The sequence below is a fragment of the Natator depressus genome, chromosome 12 (assembly GCF_965152275.1).
Source record: "Natator depressus isolate rNatDep1 chromosome 12, rNatDep2.hap1, whole genome shotgun sequence".
NCBI lineage: Eukaryota > Metazoa > Chordata > Testudines > Cheloniidae > Natator > Natator depressus.
The window spans coordinates 23903908-23922688 of NC_134245.1; the positions used below are offsets into that span (position 1 = coordinate 23903908).

An 18781-nucleotide genomic window follows, 5' to 3' on the forward strand; every position below is an offset into this window, starting at 1 on the left:
TTGAGTACTGGGCAATTCCTTAGCTGAGCCTTCTCATGCAGAGCTGATTTCAGTGTCTCTGTGTTTCTGCAGCCAGGTGTGTCCCTACCTGTGTGCTGGTGAGAGTGTGAGACCGGGAGTGTGTCTGCAGCTTGTCACAGCATTACAGGGTGAAAGGGAGCCCAGGCTGGTGGGTCAGGCAGGCTCAGTGGTACTCCAGTTGCCGGTGGCACCCCGGAAGGAGCGGGGGGGAACCTGTCACACCCTCCTTAACCATTTTGGAGTGCATATCTTTTATCTGGTTTTGCTTTAGTAGTACAAGTCATCTGCCTTGTGAAAATTCAGCAAAGGTTCTCTTGAAATTCCTATTCAGGCCATCACAGTACAGGAAGCAGCTTTTAAAACTAGGGCCTGTTCCTGCAAACCCTTACTAATCTGAGGTTTCAGAGTAGCAGCCGTGTTAGTCTGTATCCACAAAAAGAAAAGGAGGACTTGTGGCACCTTAGAGAATAACAAATTTATTTGAGCATAAGCTTTCGTGAGCTACAGCTCACTTCATCAGATGCATTCAGTGGGAAAATACAGTGGGGAGATTTATATACATAAAGAACATGAAACAATGGGTGTTACCATACACACTGTAACGAGAGTGAACAGGTAAGGTGAGCTATTACCAGCAGGAGAGCGGGGGGGAAAAAACCTTTTATAGTGATAATCAAGGTGGGCCATTTCCAGCAGTTGACAAGAACATCTGAGGAACATTTGGGGGTGGGGGGGAATAAATATGGGGAAATAGTTTTACTTTGTGTAATGACCCATCCACTCCCAATCTTTATTTGAACTCTAGGGTACAGATGTGGGGACCTGCATGAAAAACCCTCTCAGCTTATTTTTACCAGCTTAGGTTAAAACTTCCCCAAGGTACAAACTATTTTACCTTTTGTCCCTGGACTTTATTGCTGCCACCACCAAGCATCTAATAAATATAACAGGGAAAGAGCCCACTTGGAAACGTCATTCCCCCAAAAATCCCCCCAAGCCCTACACCCCCTTTCCTGGGGAAGGCTTGATAAAAATCCTCACCAATTTGCATAGGTGAACACCTTGGATCTTAAGAACAATGAAAAAGCAATCAGGTTCTTAAAAGAAGAATTTTAATTAAAGAAAAAGTAAAAGAATCACCTCTGTAAAATCAGGATGGTAAATACCTTACAGGGTAATCGGATTCAAAACATAGAGAATCCCTCTAGGCAAAACCTTAAGTTACAAAAAGACACAAAAACAGGAATATACATTACGTTACAGTGTATATGGTAACACCCATTGTTTCATGCTCTCTATGTATATAAATCTTCCCACTGTATTTTCCACTGAATGCATCCGATGAAGTGAGCTGTAGCTCACGAAAGCTTATGCTCAAATAAATTTGTTAGTCCATAAGGTGCCACGAGTACTCCTTTTCTTTTTACTAATCTGAGTAATCCATGAAAAGCAATGGGAGTGCTTCCTGTCATCCACGTGAGGCAGGTAAATGTTATCCTCATTTTGTAAGAGGGGAGCAAATTCTAGGAGAGGTTTAAGGCATGATTTTCCAAAGGTGCTGAACACCCACCATTCCCATTGCCTTCAGTTGGAATTGCAGATGTTATCCTCAGCCTTGACAGGCAGGCTGTTTGTGTCTTACTTGAGGTTACACAGCAAGTCGATTGTTGAACTGGGAAGAGACAAGACTTCCTGAGTCCCAGGTCCTTGCTCTAAACAGTTAAACAGAATTTTTTTTAATGAGCCAATTAAGCCATCAGCTGTGTTCACAATCTGCCCTTGCTGAGAGAGTTTGGCAAATAGGAGTGACTTCTCTTGCTTAATTGGCTGTTCTGTTTTATATTGAGCCAGTGCTTTGCTGATCTATCCATAATATTTATTCTGGATTTTTAATGGATTTTCAGGGCCAAGTTAGGTACTTAACTTTTTCTCTCTTCTTTTATCACAATGGTTGGACCTTTTGTGGGTTACCGTCCCATGTTCATTTTTGTGCTGGACCCAGTCTTTGTTTTTCTTTCCAAGTTTTAAGAGTTTGGGTTTTTAATATTTTTATTGTGTAGTTGTTCACACCTAAATCACTTCCAAAGGGGTGTAGAGGATTCTTTATACATAATATTGTATAACTAAATTTTGGCTGTACACTGCTGCTTTAAGTCCAAGCAGTAGAAGAGCTCAGCAGAGCCTTGGCTTCTTAGACAGCATGTCTTTTTTAACTTACAGCAGTTGCAATTAATGTTGATGTTAAGCTGGTTTAATGCAGTTATTCGCAGTGACGTGTGGATATTAGAAAGTCATTGGGAAAATGTCATTATTTGCCATTTCTTCTTTTTTCGAGCAATTTTGCAGACAGTATACATTATACAGTCAATTCTGTAATTTACAGTAAGCTCACTGGATCCTTGCTGTGTATCAGAAGTAGTATTTAGTGATGTGATACATTGGTGAAAAGAAACATGTGCTTTACCTATTTCTTGCAGAATTCTAGGAAAGCAGAGTTACAGCTGTCTTTCCATCAAGTCACATTAGAATTTTTTTGGTCCTCAAAAATTGAATGTCCCCAGTATCTAGTGGGATATTTTTAATAGGTAGAACCTTGTAGTTTATTTAGAATTGATTATAAAAGTTCAGCAATAAAAACAGACATTTCAGAAGGAAAGGCCAAATTTCACACTGTCATGCCCATCCCTCCATGCCTCTCTTGATTTCATTGGGGATGTATCACTGTTAATGAGGAGAGTTGGAGGCCTAAGTCATTTAAAAAAGATAACTTGCTTTGAAATAGAGAGTAACTTTTAACCTTTTTATTAATTAACCAGAAAAAATAAGAAGTGATTTATTGGCTCAGTTGAAGGCTGCAAACCCTCTCAGGGGCTGTAAATTCATCAGCTTCCTTCATGTCCATTTCCTAGGAATGTATGAAATGAATCTGTGTTATGTGTACGCATTGGCGGTGTGAGCCTCTCCTCCCCTCTTCTATTTGTTATCATTAGCCATTCAACTGCCAGGCTGACCCTGCTGATAAAAGGATTGCACTGTAGGTTGAGAGAGTTCAGTTGAATCAAGTCTCTAGAATAGTAAATCTTATGGTTCATAGGTGGCAGGATTTTAAAAAAAAATGGACTGTGGTAGCAGCACAAGATCACATTACCGGTGGTGAAAGATTGGAAATCGTGGAGGTCTGGCAAATTAATGTGGCAGAAACTTCCCATGCAAAGATTCTTGCCTTTGTGATCGGCTTTCTAAGTAGTAAACCGATTATGATCTGTACACAAAATCTAATATTTAGTTGCAAAGTACAACTCAGTACCTACTTCACACACATCAGCTTTGTTGGTCTCAACCCAATCCACAATTAAATTAGGTAGCGCAAAACTTATTTCTATCCCAGCATGCAGACAGTTTAACTTGTCAGGAAGCTTAAGGGGAAACTATTTTTGGAGTGCAAACCCCCCATTCTCAGCAATATTCCTTTAAGGAATGACACATTTTACAGTTTGCAGGAGACTGTTCAAGGCTGAAAATTACTTTCCTTTTACCTCTTTTTATTGCCAGCACAGGTACGAGTTAGACCCTTGTTACTATATCTCTTGTTTATATGATTTAGTAATAAACTAAACCCAAAATTTACATGTCCTGTGGCAGTTTTTTAAACTGTTTATTCCACAATATTTTTTCCAAACTGTAATTTGCTAGATGCTGATATTTGGGATATGAAGGTTTAGAAAGAAATTGCTGAAGGGAAGACTTAATACGTTCTGCATCTGACCTTTCCATATGCTGGAATGGCTGTTTCCAAGAGACATGCTTCTTCATGGCCCCTTTGAAAGGATAGTTGCTCACAAATACAATTCTGCCTCTGCACCAGTATGCTTATCCTATGATTTAAGGGGAGGGATGGTCTTGTGGCTAAGTATGGGGCACGGAGTTGAAAGCCTAGGTTCTATCCTGCGGCTGCCTCTGACTGACTGTGTGGCATTGAGGAAGATCACTTAACCTCTCTGCATCTCATGTTCTGTGTTGAAAAATGGGGATAAAGATACTTCCCTAGCTCACAGAATTGTGATAATTAACTGAAAGACTTGTTGTTAGTAATGCATCTTGAGATCCTCACATGGAAACCATCTTACAAGTATAAGGTGCTGTTAATTACAGGCCCTTGGTATATTGCAGAACTCTATCATCTGCAGAACATAGACTTATGGCAAGAGTAGGATAAGTTGACAGTGTAGGGTAACTCTAGTTCTGACTCTTCTGGGGGTTTTTTTCTTTGTGCATACCTTAAACATAGTGTTGTTGAAATTTCTTCATTTTAAATTACTAGAATTAAATGTAAGGCAGGACTCAAGAACGACAAATTTTGGGGATCATCAAGATTAATCAATCACATTACTGGAGAATTATAATTAATCATAGAAATTAGAAATAGAAAGGACCTAATAAGTGATCTGGTCCATCTCTCTCAGGTTATGCAGGATTGTTCCCTTCAATATATTTTTCTAGTGAGTTTTTATCCATTTATGACTGAGCATCTGCTATTTCACTTGATGGATTGCTTCACAGGCTAACAGATATTCTTGTTGTTCATTCATAATTTTCTCTTTGCTAGTTTCATCCCAGTACTTCTACTTATAGGCAATTTGTATCATTCTAAACAATTTCTTTCTTGCTTTTTCTTGTTTGCATATCCATCTTTCATCATCACTAAGAAAGCTCTGGAAGAACATACAGGACAGAAATCATTTTAATTTACCTTTGGTGAATATTCAGCCTTCCCATCCTGGCATTGAAAATCTCTGGCACTATCTGCTTTACTAAATCCATTGGTTACAAGGATTTAATAGTATCACTGGTATTGGAGAATGATGAGTTTTTGGGATGTATCTTGCAAACTAGAGGGTGACAGAAAACATCCCAGAAGGAAAGGATTTGAAAAAGGTGAATTAAGGCATTTCAGTGCTGATTTGTCCTCTGTCGCCTAAGATAGTTCTGGGACACTGCACATATATTACTAGTTTTCTCTCTGTTTTCACTTCAGTTTCGTGCTTTTAACTCCCCCCTCTCTTTCCATTCTCTTGATGCCATGTCCTCTTTCTTGCTAATCATACATCTTTGTCATAGACCTTTTTTGGATATTGTGTATGCATAAAAAAAGGATGATGATTGCAGTTTGAGATTCCTGGCTGAAGTGAATTCTTTAGTCTTCATGGCAGCTGCAGTTCTCCTTGCCCCAAAGAAAATGATTTGGCTTACTTATAGTTTTCTGATATTGGGGAGTTAGGTTTCTGATATTAATTCCAGAAGGTCATAGTCTACCATTTATCTTTTCATGGAGCTTCCTCTGATATCCATGAAAGTTTCTGTGTAGAATGTGACCCATCTTTTTGGTAAGACTTTCTCCATTTCTAAGAATTCTCAGTCCACAATGTTATGTGGTTGGGGTATTATGCTAACTTTTAACATGCTAGCCTTGGGTAATCCCATTTCAGTATGCAACAGGGAAACAAACCATGGTTTTGGTATCTTGGGTGTGTTTTTTGTGACAGCGACACACACATTTTCTCTCAAGGGGATAGCCCCAGGGTCCTGGCCAACACTTCCTCTCTCAAGGAGGCAAAGTTGTATTGTCTAGGGCTGTTATGATTTTTGTGGAGTACTTACGTGATTCTGGAAAGAATGGATTAGAGGAACTGTTCTGCATTCCCTTTGCCTTTGCACAGGCCAAAGAGTTGGTTGTTTCCCCCTTCCCAATACCTTTGGGGTTCTTTGCACAGCTCCCTATTGTTCTTTGTCCAAGAAGGGTTTTATTTATTCAGAGTTTTTAAGGCCAGAAGGAATCATTATGATCACCTAATCTGTCCTGAATAGCACAGGCTGTAACTTGTGGTTGAATAGAGTATTTCTTTTAGAAAGGCATCCAGTCTTGATTTAAAAACTTCAAGCGACTAAAAATCCATCATTTTACCCTGTCAGGGGGGTTCTTTTAGCCTGGTGTTCATGTAAATTGATTTGACAATAAGCTTTGTATATTATTGTGGGGTTTTTTGTATATGGGCCTTGAGCCTCTGGTGTGGGTGCATTTTCTAAATGGAAAAATGACGACAACCATGGTTGCCTGCACAGTCACTTCACTATGAGTGTGTAACTTATTCCTATGAGATATTTGGGATGTGAAAGGCTGTGTCCTTAAATCCAGATTTTATCCTCTTTCATTTGTGTTTTCTTTGCTCCTGGCAGTTTTAAGAACTTTGACTTGGAGGACTCTCAGAAATGTGCAATAGACTGGCTGATGATTGGCCCCTCTTCCAAGAGGGAAGAGTACAGAGTGTGTGGATCCTCCATACCACCCTCCTTTATCTCTGCACGGGATCATGTCTGGATATTTTTCCACTCAGACACATTGAGTTCGGGACAGGCTCAGGGATTTCGCCTTTCCTACATCAGAGGTAAAATCTCTGTATGGTTTTAATGAATTTTGTTGGACTATTCAGAAATACTTTACCACCCTGACCCCAAATCCTGTGACAAAAGTGGCTTCTGTTGACCAAAGTCTTTTGTAAATGCTGATGAGTCATTGGAAGCTTGTATATTTTCACCATTTGGCTTTATTAGAGAATTCTTCTGGTGAAGAGCTGGACCAAGAGTCAATGGCTGCGCACTGGGATAAAATATTAGAACTAACACATGGCATCAGATGTTTCTAAAAGTTTTAATATTTTTTTTCTCCCCACAGGAAAAATAGGCCAGACTATTTGCCAGTCTGATGAATTCCATTGTGTAAACGGCAAGTGCATTCCCAACACTTGGAAGTGTAATTCCATGGATGAGTGTGGGGATAACTCGGATGAGAGAAACTGCACCATCCCTCCAACAGAGCCTCAGTCTAGCATTTGTCCCTCAGGAACATTCCAATGTAGCATAGCCCATTCCACCAAGTGCTTGATAAATGAGTTGAGATGTAATTCAGTTAAAGACTGTAGTGATGGTTCAGATGAAGCTAACTGCCCTGATCTTTCATGTGGCAAAAGACTGGGTAATTTTTATGGGTCTTTTGCTTCCCCAGACTTATTCCGTGCAGATCACAGCCGGACAGACCTGCGCTGCACTTGGTATGTGGACACACAAGATAATCGGCATGTCCTCTTGCAGCTTGATTTACAGTTAGGGTACAATGACTATGTAAAGGTGTATGATGGCATTGGAGAGAGAGGTGATAAATTAATGCAAACTCTTTCATATCACAACAACAGGCACTTGGTGAGCGTGGAGTCCTCAAAGGGTCAGCTCACCATTTCATATCATGCCAGATCAAAGAGTACTGGCCATGGATTCAATGCAACTTATCAGGTGAAAGGTTACTGCCTTCCGTGGGAACACCCTTGTGGAAGTGATGAGGAGTGTTTCACCGATAAGCAGCATTGTGATGGTTGGTGGCACTGCCCAAATGGCAAAGATGAAGAGAATTGTCCAGCTTGCCAGAAAAATGAATACCCATGCGAAGGAAACAGTGGACTGTGTTATTCAATACTTGACCGATGTAATAACCAAAAGAACTGTCCAGATGGCTCAGATGAAAAGAACTGCTTTACATGCCAGCCGGGAAACTTTCACTGTGGCACAAATCTGTGTATCTTTGAGACTTGGCGCTGTGACGGCCAAGAAGACTGCCAGGATGGAAGCGATGAACATAATTGTCTGGTTATAGTGCCCAGAAAAGTCATCACAGCTGCTCTGATTGGGAGTCTTGTGTGTGGCTTGCTGTTGGTGATAGCACTGGGTTGTGCATTTAAACTCTACTCACTAAGGACCAGGGAATACAGGTGAAAATCTTGTATGTTCATAATGTCCTAACTTTACTAGGTGAGCCTTTCTTTCAGTCACTTTAGGGGAAAGAATAAAATATCCATTCAAGTGAATTTTGAAACACATAGTAAAACTAAGCCAGGGTCCAATGAAACTGATGGGTTTTAAAAAATGGTCACTGTGCTGTTTTTTCGCAGTGAGAGCTAATGGCCTACATTTTGGCAAGTAGCTATTTGACTGTCTCTTCCTCTATATTTACTGAGTAATATGCCGGTATCCTATACAGTTGGTTCTTTTGCATCTCTCAGCATCCTAGTGAAGAGAAGGGTTACAGTGGAGTTACCCTTACTTCTGTTGTTATGAAAACATCTATTTTAATGTAGTACTGCCCTGCTGGCTGATGACACTAGCCCTGGGGGAACTGGGAGAGAAGACTCTGTTTTTAGAAAGGTCTGTCTGTGTAATTTTTGTGGGTTCCTTCCCCATTTTACTCTGGTTCTGTTGGTTTCAGAGCATTTGAAACCCAGATGACTCGTCTTGAGGCAGAGTTTGTACGACGTGAGGCTCCACCTTCCTATGGGCAGCTCATTGCACAAGGACTTATCCCGCCAGTTGAAGATTTCCCTGTTTACAATGCATCGCAAGTAAATGGTTTCATTCTACATTCAAACTATCAAAAATTGGATAGACTGAATGAATCTGAAGCAACAGTAACAATGAAATCACTTTAATTTATGGAAATGCTCTTGTAACAACATGTATTTGACTTCCTCTGTACTGAAGAATTGCAGTTATACATTTTTGTGATCGAGCTAAGTTTTCTAGTTAGATGGGGACTCATCAGTATGTTGAAAGCTAAATGGATAAAAAAAGTTTTACATCAAAATAGCAATAAATAGACAAATATCAAACTAAAACAGAAAGGAGACCAGCATTTCAATCTGAAAGTACAAAGGACTTTCTTTTGTATAGAAAATACAATGAGTGTGGGCATTTGTCTTCTGAAAAATTCTGGAGTTATTTTTAGTAACAAATGCAAAGTTTATTAACAAAAAGTTCTGTTGTATTTTTGTACTCTCCCATATCTGCCTTTCTCTCTCTCTCTCTCTCTCTCTCTCTCTCTCTCTCTGTCAAATGCATTTCACTCCCTATTGTGATAACTTCATGACCTGACACAGCACTTGTAATTATGTAAGCAGAGGGGAGGTTTGAGGCATCAACTGTTATCAAGTTCTCCTGTCATTGCCTGAGAGACAGGATTCAGTGGACCAATAGTGTGGTCCAGTATGGCAAATCCTGCATCTAACCATGCTGAGTTGATTGCTGGTGTCAGAGAGGGGGTTGTTAAATGCAAATGGTGAGAAAAATTTCTGGAGGAAAGAAGTTTGATGCAGACTGAGCAGTCTTTGGCTTGATTTTTAAGCAGGAGTTTAAGCTTAAACTGTAACCTTTCAATCTGAATAGCATTCTTAGGAGTCAGATGGAGAATTTAGTGGGCAGGACAGTCTTAGATATTTGATAGTGTTCTCCAGTGGAAACCTCAAGAAATTACAGTTTCTTGGTTCTGTTTTATAGGCATCTGTGCTGCAGAACATCCGAACAGCAATGAGGAGACAGATGAGACGTCACTCATCGAGACGGAATTCATCTCGGAGGCGCTTGGGCAGACTCTGGAACAGACTGTTCCACAGGCCACGAGTGAGAGGGCAGATCCCACTCTTAACACCTGCGCACACTTCCCAAACAACGTTGGGTGATGGAATTATCAATCACACAGAAGGGAATATCCAGAATCCCTCACCTTCCCCTGAGGGACCTAATTCAGAGGCAGAGACTTATGGCCAGGCTAGAGGGCTCCAAGAAGCTGGAAGTAGCATTTTGCAGCCAGAGACTGAAGCCACAGAGCCATCACCCTCTAGTGTTTTATCTAATACTTGCATGGCTGCACAGGCAGAGCCCGAGACTGGACACAGTGACAAATCTTCAGGGGCTGAGGAGACCTCCAGCACTGAGCTTAAACAAACCAAGAGGGTGGATTCAGGAAAAGCTTTCAGAGACCCTTTGTCTGAAAGTGTTACAGAAACACTCCGTGGAGGATCGGTGTCCAGAAGGACTGTCGCAGAGAACAGTAATTTAAACAGGAGTCATCCGCTGAGTGAAGAGCCATGTAGATTACCCTTAAAAAAGTGGGAGTCCAATTACTCAGACAGCCCTATGAATGTTTGTATTCAGGTGGATGGACAGCAGCGATGTTGCCCTCATTCCTGTCGGGAAGAACCTTTGGGTATTCATGCGGCTTGTTGCCATTCTGTGGAAGTGCCAATGCTAGAGTCCTCTACTCCCCTCTCAGAAATCAATAACAGTGATGATGAATCATTACTAGTTTGCTAATGACATTTTGTTTTGGCCCTGTAGATTTTGTAACTTTAAAATGTACATTGCAGTGCGCACTGATTATAACCGACACATCCGTGCTCTCAGCGTAGTCTGTTAGAACCAATGTGCATTTATCCCAGAGGCAGTAGAATACCTATGACAAGACTGTGGGACAAATTTTGTCTTTGTTGATATGCCTGAAACTCAAGTGGGGTAAAAATGGGCCAATGTATGTATTCAGGGGCCAAGAGTGAGTGAGAATCTATTGTCACAATTTGTGAGTATTTCCATCCTCCTTTGTTTCTTCTGTGCATTTATTCACTTTCACTTTGCAGTCAGGGAATTTGAGTTTGTTTAGTTTAAAGTCACTTACTATTGAATTAATGTGCTAGAGAGAAATCAGTTGGCAGTCTGTGTAGGCGTCAGTCACAGGGAATTACAACTGTCGGTGTTCAGCTAGAAAAATCAAATTGTTGTCTTTTTAGATTATTGGTTTTAATTAAAAAATGTTTACAGAGCCCCAAAATACATTTAGCAGAAAGTCAAATCCCTATGGCTCCTCTTTTTCTTTTGTAAAAATTACCACCTTTTTCTCCATTCCCTTCAGAAGTGTATTGTTGGCCACAGATATCCAAAAGCATCCATTGCAACCAAAGTTTTTGTATTCTGCATACAGAGAAGAATCAGGTTTTTAATCTGCCATAACTTTGTAATAACAAATTAGCCATGTAAACAATAAACTGGAGTGCATTGAGCCCCATTTGCAGCAACACATTTATATTATCATATATTTTATCATATTCACAATGGCTTTTTTAAGTTTGAATTTTTTTTTCTTCTCTTTTTTTTAAGCTCTTAGTATCATGCCATTTTAGGGCATGGTCTAGCGCAGTGGTGGGCAGCCTGCGGGCTGCATGCAACTCTTCAGGGTAATCCACTGGCAGGCCGTGAGACAGTTTGTTTACATTGACTGTCCGCAGGCACTGCCAGCCATAGCTCCCAGTGGCTGCGGTTCGCTGTTCCTGGACAATGAGAGCTGCAGGAAGCAGCACGGGCTGCAGGGACATGCTGGCCGCTGCTTCCCGCAGCTCCCATTGGCCAGGAACGGCGAACTGCGGTCACTGGGAGCTGCAGCCGGCCGTGCCTGCAGATGGTCAATGTAAACAAACTGTCTCGCGGCCTGCCAGTGGATTACCCTGACGGGCCGCAGGTTGCCCACCACTGGTCTAGAGAATTAATCAGTGCTTCCACTCTCTCATTAGCTACAGTGGGAGTTGCAGTTAGTGGATTTTTTTAATGGTATGCTCATTCTTTTGTTGTTCTTTTAGATATATGCTAGTTGAAAAGATCTGTACCATTTTCGAAACTGAAAATGTGCAGACATCTAAGTAGTTTGGGTAGACCCCTGTGCCTTTTGCTTTTTAAAATTTAATTAAAAACAGCAAAGCTATTTAACTAGGAGACGTGGTGATGTTGCCTAGATAGGAGTGACTCACTACAGAACAACAAAAATTATCTGGTGAAATCTTGGCTCTGTTGAAGTGAATGGGAGCTCTGCTATTGACTCCAAAAGAGCCAGGATTTCACCCATGTTTTAATGTACCATTTCTACTTTAGTTTTCCTCTTCTGAAGAAGCACATAATTTTAAAAAATACAGTCAGCAATTTTTTTTAGACTGGAGAAAGTAAGTTCGTTGCCACTCCTTTATAGGGAAGCAGGTGCAGGATGGTGTGTCTCAGTACTCTGAGACCTGTCTACTACTGTAGGACAGCTTCCTGTTAGGAAGTGAATAGGAGCCTTAACTCCAGATTGTGCTGACACAGTTATTAATTGATCTTCTATTAAAACTACGCAAGATTTAACCTGAGCTGCACAATCCAAATTGTCTTTAACTCCTGCAGGTCACTTGAATGTGATGGGAGTTGAGACTGTGCAGTGAAGGGTGAATGAACACCTGAGTGTCAAGATGTTTGTCCTTTTAATGGGCTATATTCTGCCCTGGATCTTTTTACAGAACTCCCAGTGGGAGTTCCAGCCAAGAAATGAGGTCAGGGCTAGGCCCACTGTGCTTTTGGTTGGCTTTGCCAAATCATAATGTGAAAGAACAGCATTGATGTGCTTTATTTTTTCTCTGACACAAATTACTTTTATATTGTGTTTTCCAGAACCAGGAAAGAAACTGAAGATTCAAAATTGTAAGAAGATTAGGAGTAGGCAAGGGTTTTGGTCAAAGTGCATTCCAGTAAAGAATCATAGTTACATGAAGTAAAAAATAAAAATACTGTTTTGGTCAGATATTTCCTTCCACATACTTCTGTGGTCAGAGGTCATTTAGCCAAACAAAAAGGTAGTTTTGAGACTATTTTACTTTCCTAGCCTTTGTAAGCATTTAAGGTTCCACCCCTAAAAGGTCATATACTGTAGTCATGAACCTGCCAGGGAGGTTTGTGTCCAAGGCTCCAGTTTTTAGTGTCTCTTTTTGTCTAAAAGTAATTTTAAGTACATAGAATTGTATTTATAAAATAGTAAACTTAGTTATAATTGGGTGGAAGATTACATTTCAGGGTAAATACTTTACAAACAAAAAGAACCTTATAAATAAATGTATTTAATTCTGTTACAGAAACATATTTCTTTCTATAATAAAATCATTTTGATCCTACTAAGCCTTAAATTATATTATCACTATTGTAATGTTCTTCTGACAATTTAAGTTGAAATATGTACTTCAGAACATAATGATCTTTTGGTACAGCAGTGCACAGCTAGTAACGCCATCCTTTAGCTTAAAATAGATGTAACTTCAAATCATTTTTAGTATCACTTTCATACATATTTTGCTTACGGTTGAAGATGCATTTTGATAACTAAATGGTAATTTAAATGAATCCATTTTTATTTCTAGTATATTTAAGCATCACAACTCCATTTACAAAGATCTAGGAAACTGAAAAATTGAAGCAGTAATGAGGTTTACAGATACCATCATCCAGGACATATTCAGCTTCCTCTTTGTGGAAACATATAGCCCTGCATAACTAAAATATACAGCCCTGTTGCTTTTTGAAAAGCACATAACTTTTTTGTAGTCTGCAATAAACTGTGATTTTTTTTAATCTAGTATATTGCTTAAAGTGAAGAATCCCTAACTTAAACATTTTGCAGGAGAAATGTGTTGTGTTCTGTAAGTACAAACGAGTTGTGCATTACAGTGTCACGGACTGGAGGGACTGGATAGAAGATATGAGATTTGCCTTACTATAGACCTAGTATTTTCCCAGCTTTTAAAGATTTATTTAATTTTATTTAATTTTCCATGAAGAAACCTTTATTTTATTTGTTTTAATATAAATTGCATGTTCATAAAGGCTTAAAAATAGTTGGAAAAACTGTAACTGAGACAAAAATGTAAAGGAAAAATAAATAACCTTTTCTTTGTTCCTTTTGAGATGAGGGAAAATATCACGCTTCAGTGGCTACTTAAGCTCAAGTTACTAAGCCAATAAAATTGTTCAAATTCTTATTTTTATGTTAATCTCCTAGTGCACTTCTTGGGATCTTTGAAGTTTTTGAATGAAAGAGGGAAATATTTTAACATTTTAAAAAAAATCATGTCTGATGTATTTAACTCTCTTTAACCACCTTAACCACCGTTCTTTAGCAAGAATGGTGCAAGCATTAAAGAGAAAACTGAATTCCAAATGCTGTTCGTCTCTCTTGTTTCTGTTAAAACAGTGAGAGTCACAGAGTGTCTGAACTTTCTGACATCTGTCAGTTTATACTACCGTCCTCTAAATGTAATTTTGTTGTGTAACTACCTTCTTGGGTGATTTTTGTTGACATCTCACCCTGCTGCAACATTTCACTTATGTTTGTATTTATTCTATGAAAATTCTAAAACTTTACCATACTTTATCATGCATATGCCTTAATTTGAACATCTAGTGCCAAATTGTCAAAGGTTCTTAAAAATGCACACCCACAATTCCATGTGCTACACACCATTTGCAAATCAAATATGCCTACATTTGCAGTTACCGTCTTTGCTCATCTATGCGCTTATTTTAGTGTACAAATACTACATGCGTTTGCATGTGTGTAGGTATGTAGAAGCCCTCAAATTTTTTATATCCACTCCTTTAGAGGCATATCTGAAAATTTGTCCTTAATTCTTTACCGCAGTGGTGTCAGTCACTCCTTTCAACTGGGTGAAAATGCATCGGTAGTACTATGTACGAACGGTTTTAAAAGGCATACGTTTACCAAAAATAACCAACATTACCTCTGGCATAACTTGTTCTCGATCTTGTTCCATCTGAAAACAGCTTCTTTGGGCTCCTGAGCCTCTTCATTCTTCACAGCTACAGGGGACACTCACAATTGTTTTGGTTCCCTCACTCCAGCTTTTGTTCAGTTTTTCACAGTGGAGTCCTTGGCTCTTCCCTGCCTGATTTTCAGTGGGACTCTCTCAAGCATTCTCGATGCTGGTCGGGACCAACTGCCCAGATTCAAATGCTGTCACTGTTGTGAGGGCAATTGGATGGATTCTGTTGGCATCAAGACTTTTCTACAGTCAGAAAGAGCGGGGTGAGCCGTGAGCATGACTTGTCCCCGAGTAAATCTTACGACTGTACAAATCGTTAAAGTACACGACATGGTTTACGATAAAGTGCTGACACAGCTATAACTATAGTGGCACCGGCAGTGAGATTGCAACTCTAATACTGATGTGAGGCTGAAATTGAATATAGCCCTTACAATGGAAATAGAGTAATAAAAAAACTCCTAAACACCACACACTCATAGTAAAACTCATGGACAGCCTCTGCAGCAGAATGGATGTGTAAAATGGCAAATTAAGGAACCATTGTTGATCCAAGAGTTTTGGTCTCCATGTGAATCAGGATTTTAATCTCTCAAGCAGCAGTTGGTATTTTTAACCTGTGCAAATGCCTGAAATAAAATATTGACTTTGTCCTCATGACCTCAGTTTCACAGGCAGCAAAAGTAATCATATTTGTTTTGTTAGTCTATTGTTAACCTACCAAATTCTATTAAACTGTCCTTCTCCCTCTCCCAGCCCTGGCTTTGGTGGTGTTGGCTGCAAGGATTAATGTCCAAAAGAAATTTGAAGGATGACGTGAATGAGTGGGACAGGCTTATTTTTAACTGCTATGTATTGTTATGCCTTTCATACCTTATTAGCCCTTCTCCTCTAAGTTTCCTTTCCTATTAGAGCTGTTTCCTTTCTTATGAGATTAGAATAAATGGAACTGTGGTAATTTAGCCTTTATTCCCTGTTCCTTCCATTGGCCCTTGAAAGGAGACACCTTCACCTTCCCTTGTCCATGTTACTGGCCAAAGTGCAGAAGGAACAATGCATGAACATTTGCTCTGTTAGCACCAGGAGCTGGTGGAGCTGTGAGATTGGTCACACTGCTGTAGTTGTTGCCTCCTGGTGAGCGTTGGCCTTTTATAAGCCATTCTGAAGAGTTGCGTGGTAGCTGCTCACTCTGTTGCTAGTGAGGAGTCAGCTGGAGCTGGTGGCTTGTTGCTGCTCCAGTGCTGTACCTCCGTGCCCGTGCATGTACTGGGAGCATGGAGTGGAGGATTAACGGGCCTGTCCTTTCCTCTGCTCCATCTCTGCCTCCTTGGGTCACTGGTGCATGTATTCCAGCCTTTGACTTCAAGGGGAGCTAAGCATGCACACTGAAATACCTACATCTACTGCAGTAGCTGCAAAGTATTCGGAGGCTTGTCCTGCCTTATGTACACAACATATTGATAATTGTCATGGCAAGTGACACTATAGGGAGAAACTTCAATCAGGAATTTTTCCTGCAGCTGGAATACAGGGTGGTATGTGGGATTATTAAAGAATGAGGAGAGAACGCAAGGGGCAAACTTGGCCTAATTAGGCCACTGGTTGCCGAGTCCATCAGATCAGTATAATATATATTTCTAACATAACAGCAGTTGAACATCTTTGAACTCACCAGCCAAAACCCTACATTTCTATAAAAGGGCAAAGTCAAAACGGGCAAGCCCAAAATTTGACATGCTGGTTTCTTGTATATCTGTTGAGAAAAGATTCCTAATTACTGTGTTTTTTCTTTTTAAATACTTCAATATTTCATGTTTTAAAAAGAAAAAGTCCTAACAGCTCAACCGTTACAAACAGCCCTACAATAACACACAGGTCTGTGTAGCTAGCAGATGGCACAAAGGAGCTTGAATGCAAACACATTTCATTTTCAAGGTCACAAAGAGCTATAAACAACACTGAGTGAAAAAATATATGAAAAATACCTTGACTGCGTCCTCTGAAAAAATATTTCTGAGTGCAGTCCTTGTTTTTGCTGAGGATAATTTATGGATCATGCTGCTTTGTGAGTTTCAAGGCAGACTTAAAAGAAGCTCCCTCTCCTCCCCCCATTCCAAAAAGGTTTGAGCGGATGGTAGTGCTGTGTAGCTGGTAAACTCTCCCAACATTATCCTCCAGGCAATGGAAAATCTGCTTCCTTTTTAAAATATAATTTTTTGGAAATACCAGAGTGGTAAATATTATTTATAAAGAAAATATCAGTTTCTGTATTCAGCAACATCTAAGAGCTGACATCTTTCCTACAAACTAGTAGCATTTTAGAGTGAGAAGTATTCTGGAGAGCAGCTGGATGGCATGTTATATAGCGTGAATCGTTTGTGCTAAATAATTTTCTCTGGTTAGAACCTCTGCACAGAATGTACGATGGGCCAGTGTTGATCATTCGGGGGCAACTTGTGACACAGCTTTTAAAAAGGGATGGCAAGAGCACCTCAGGGAATGAATTCTCTCCCTTCTCTTCCCACATTCCCCTATTCCAGGGAGGTAGTAATTTTCTGCTGGCCTCTATTTAAACCTTGTCCCCCCTCACCCACTGCCACACATACCTGCTCACAATAGCTGGGTGGGGGAGGAGGGAGGCAAGGCTCAGTCTATTCATTGCCCATTCCCCCCACCCCAACCCATTTCCTGCCCATAACCTGGTAGAGTGGGGAGAAGCACAAAGCATCCCCTAACACTGCAGCTGAACTCAAGGTCCACCTAGCCTGGGCGGTTGCATGGGAGGTGAGGGGGAGTCTCATTGCCCTTTAAGCTGCTTAGCCCTGAATCTATCCCTAAACTATTTGCCAGCTGAAATGTCTATCTGTCCTTGGTGTTGATGAGAATTTTTACTGGCACATCAGGTGTGAAAGAAAAACACAGGGGAAAAGTGCTGGAGAGGCATAGCAGTATGTGGCACACGTTGCCAAGTGATGCTTAGCAACCTAACATGGATAATAGCGCTTTGCAATGCTGAGCATGCAGAGTGAATGACGTTTGCATGTATTACCAGAAAGAGATTAGATAACAAGACTAAAGAGCTGGAGAAAGAGAAGGTAGTTCCAGAGCCAAATGCAGCCCTGAAGTCACTGGGCACAATTCCATTGCCTTCAACAGAGCTATGCTCACAACAGGGCTGGATTTGACCTTGAGTCTTAGCATTGTAAACTACGTCAATCTTCAATGTGGAGGACGAAGTGGGGCACGGGAAGTTTCGTCACCCGCAGTATTGGGATCAGACGTTGGGGTAACAGGCATGGTTTAGTGATATCACCATACTTTGGGACCCTTGTTTCTATTGGAAACAAAAGCCACGTTTACAAAGTGTCCTCAAGTGAGGTGGTAATTTTGTCAGATTTTTACCCTCATAGCAAAATGAGGGCACAGGCACAATCTGTTGCAAACAAAAATGCTAGACTGTATGTATATGCCCTTGATTTATGGGGGCAAATGCTGATTTTCACCTGCAAATTCTGCATTGCGATGTCTATTCAGGAGGAGAGATTGCAGCTTGTGTAGGCACATCCAAATTAACGTTATTTGAGCAAGCTCTTTAAAAATAGCAGTGTGGCTGCAGTGGCACAGGGCTAACCGCCCGAGCACAATCCTCCCCAGGCCCTGGCTATGTGCTGGGATGGCTACTCCAGTTGGGATCACACCTACTGGGATGGTGCCGGGGTAGATACAAATGGATTTTAAAAAATCAATTTTTTCAAAATTTAAATTGGATTGTTTTATTTAAATAAACCTACTTAAAATTAAATTTGAAATTGATAATTATGTTGCGAGCCACATTTATTAAAATCTATAAAAAATTATTTACACTAAATACAAAAAATAGTATTAAGCAGTACATGTTGGCTGCCAAGTTTCAAAGAAAATCAGACCACGGCAGTGGTGGAAGTTACTGGCTATACATCTGGAACAAGAGTTTGCTGAAGTGCTAAACCAGCTTTTGATAGCAGTAGCCTCTACTGCAGGTTCAGAGAAAATATTTTCTTTGTTTCAGTTTAGTAATTTAATTAATTTAGAAACCAATTTGGACCAGAAAAAGCAGGAACGTTTGCTTTCTTCTTCCAGGCTCTGAATAATAAAAATCAAGTATGACAGAATGAGATCTATTGGTTCTAAAATTTGGAAGGGTATGATGACTGGAAACAATCAATTCATTAACTACAGATAATTTCTTTGTTTAATAAATCAGTTTTAAATTTAAAACA

The 18781-nt window shown here is 40.1% G+C and overlaps 1 protein-coding gene across 4 annotated transcripts in view; it reads left to right on the top strand.

Annotated features, from left to right (window-relative positions):
* LRP3 (LDL receptor related protein 3) overlaps window positions 1–11143 on the top strand; it is a 63606-nt gene extending 52463 nt beyond the window's left edge. For all 4 annotated transcript variants that reach the window (XM_074968741.1, XM_074968737.1, XM_074968738.1 and 1 more), the window contains exons 4-7: window positions 6256–6464; window positions 6752–7838; window positions 8333–8465; window positions 9397–11143. In XM_074968741.1, coding sequence (XP_074824842.1) covers window positions 6256–6464; window positions 6752–7838; window positions 8333–8465; window positions 9397–10212 — 2245 coding nt within the window. In that variant the 3' untranslated portion in view covers window positions 10213–11143. The remainder of the gene's footprint in view (window positions 1–6255; window positions 6465–6751; window positions 7839–8332; window positions 8466–9396) is intronic.
* Window positions 11144–18781: the final 7638 nt, after the last annotated feature.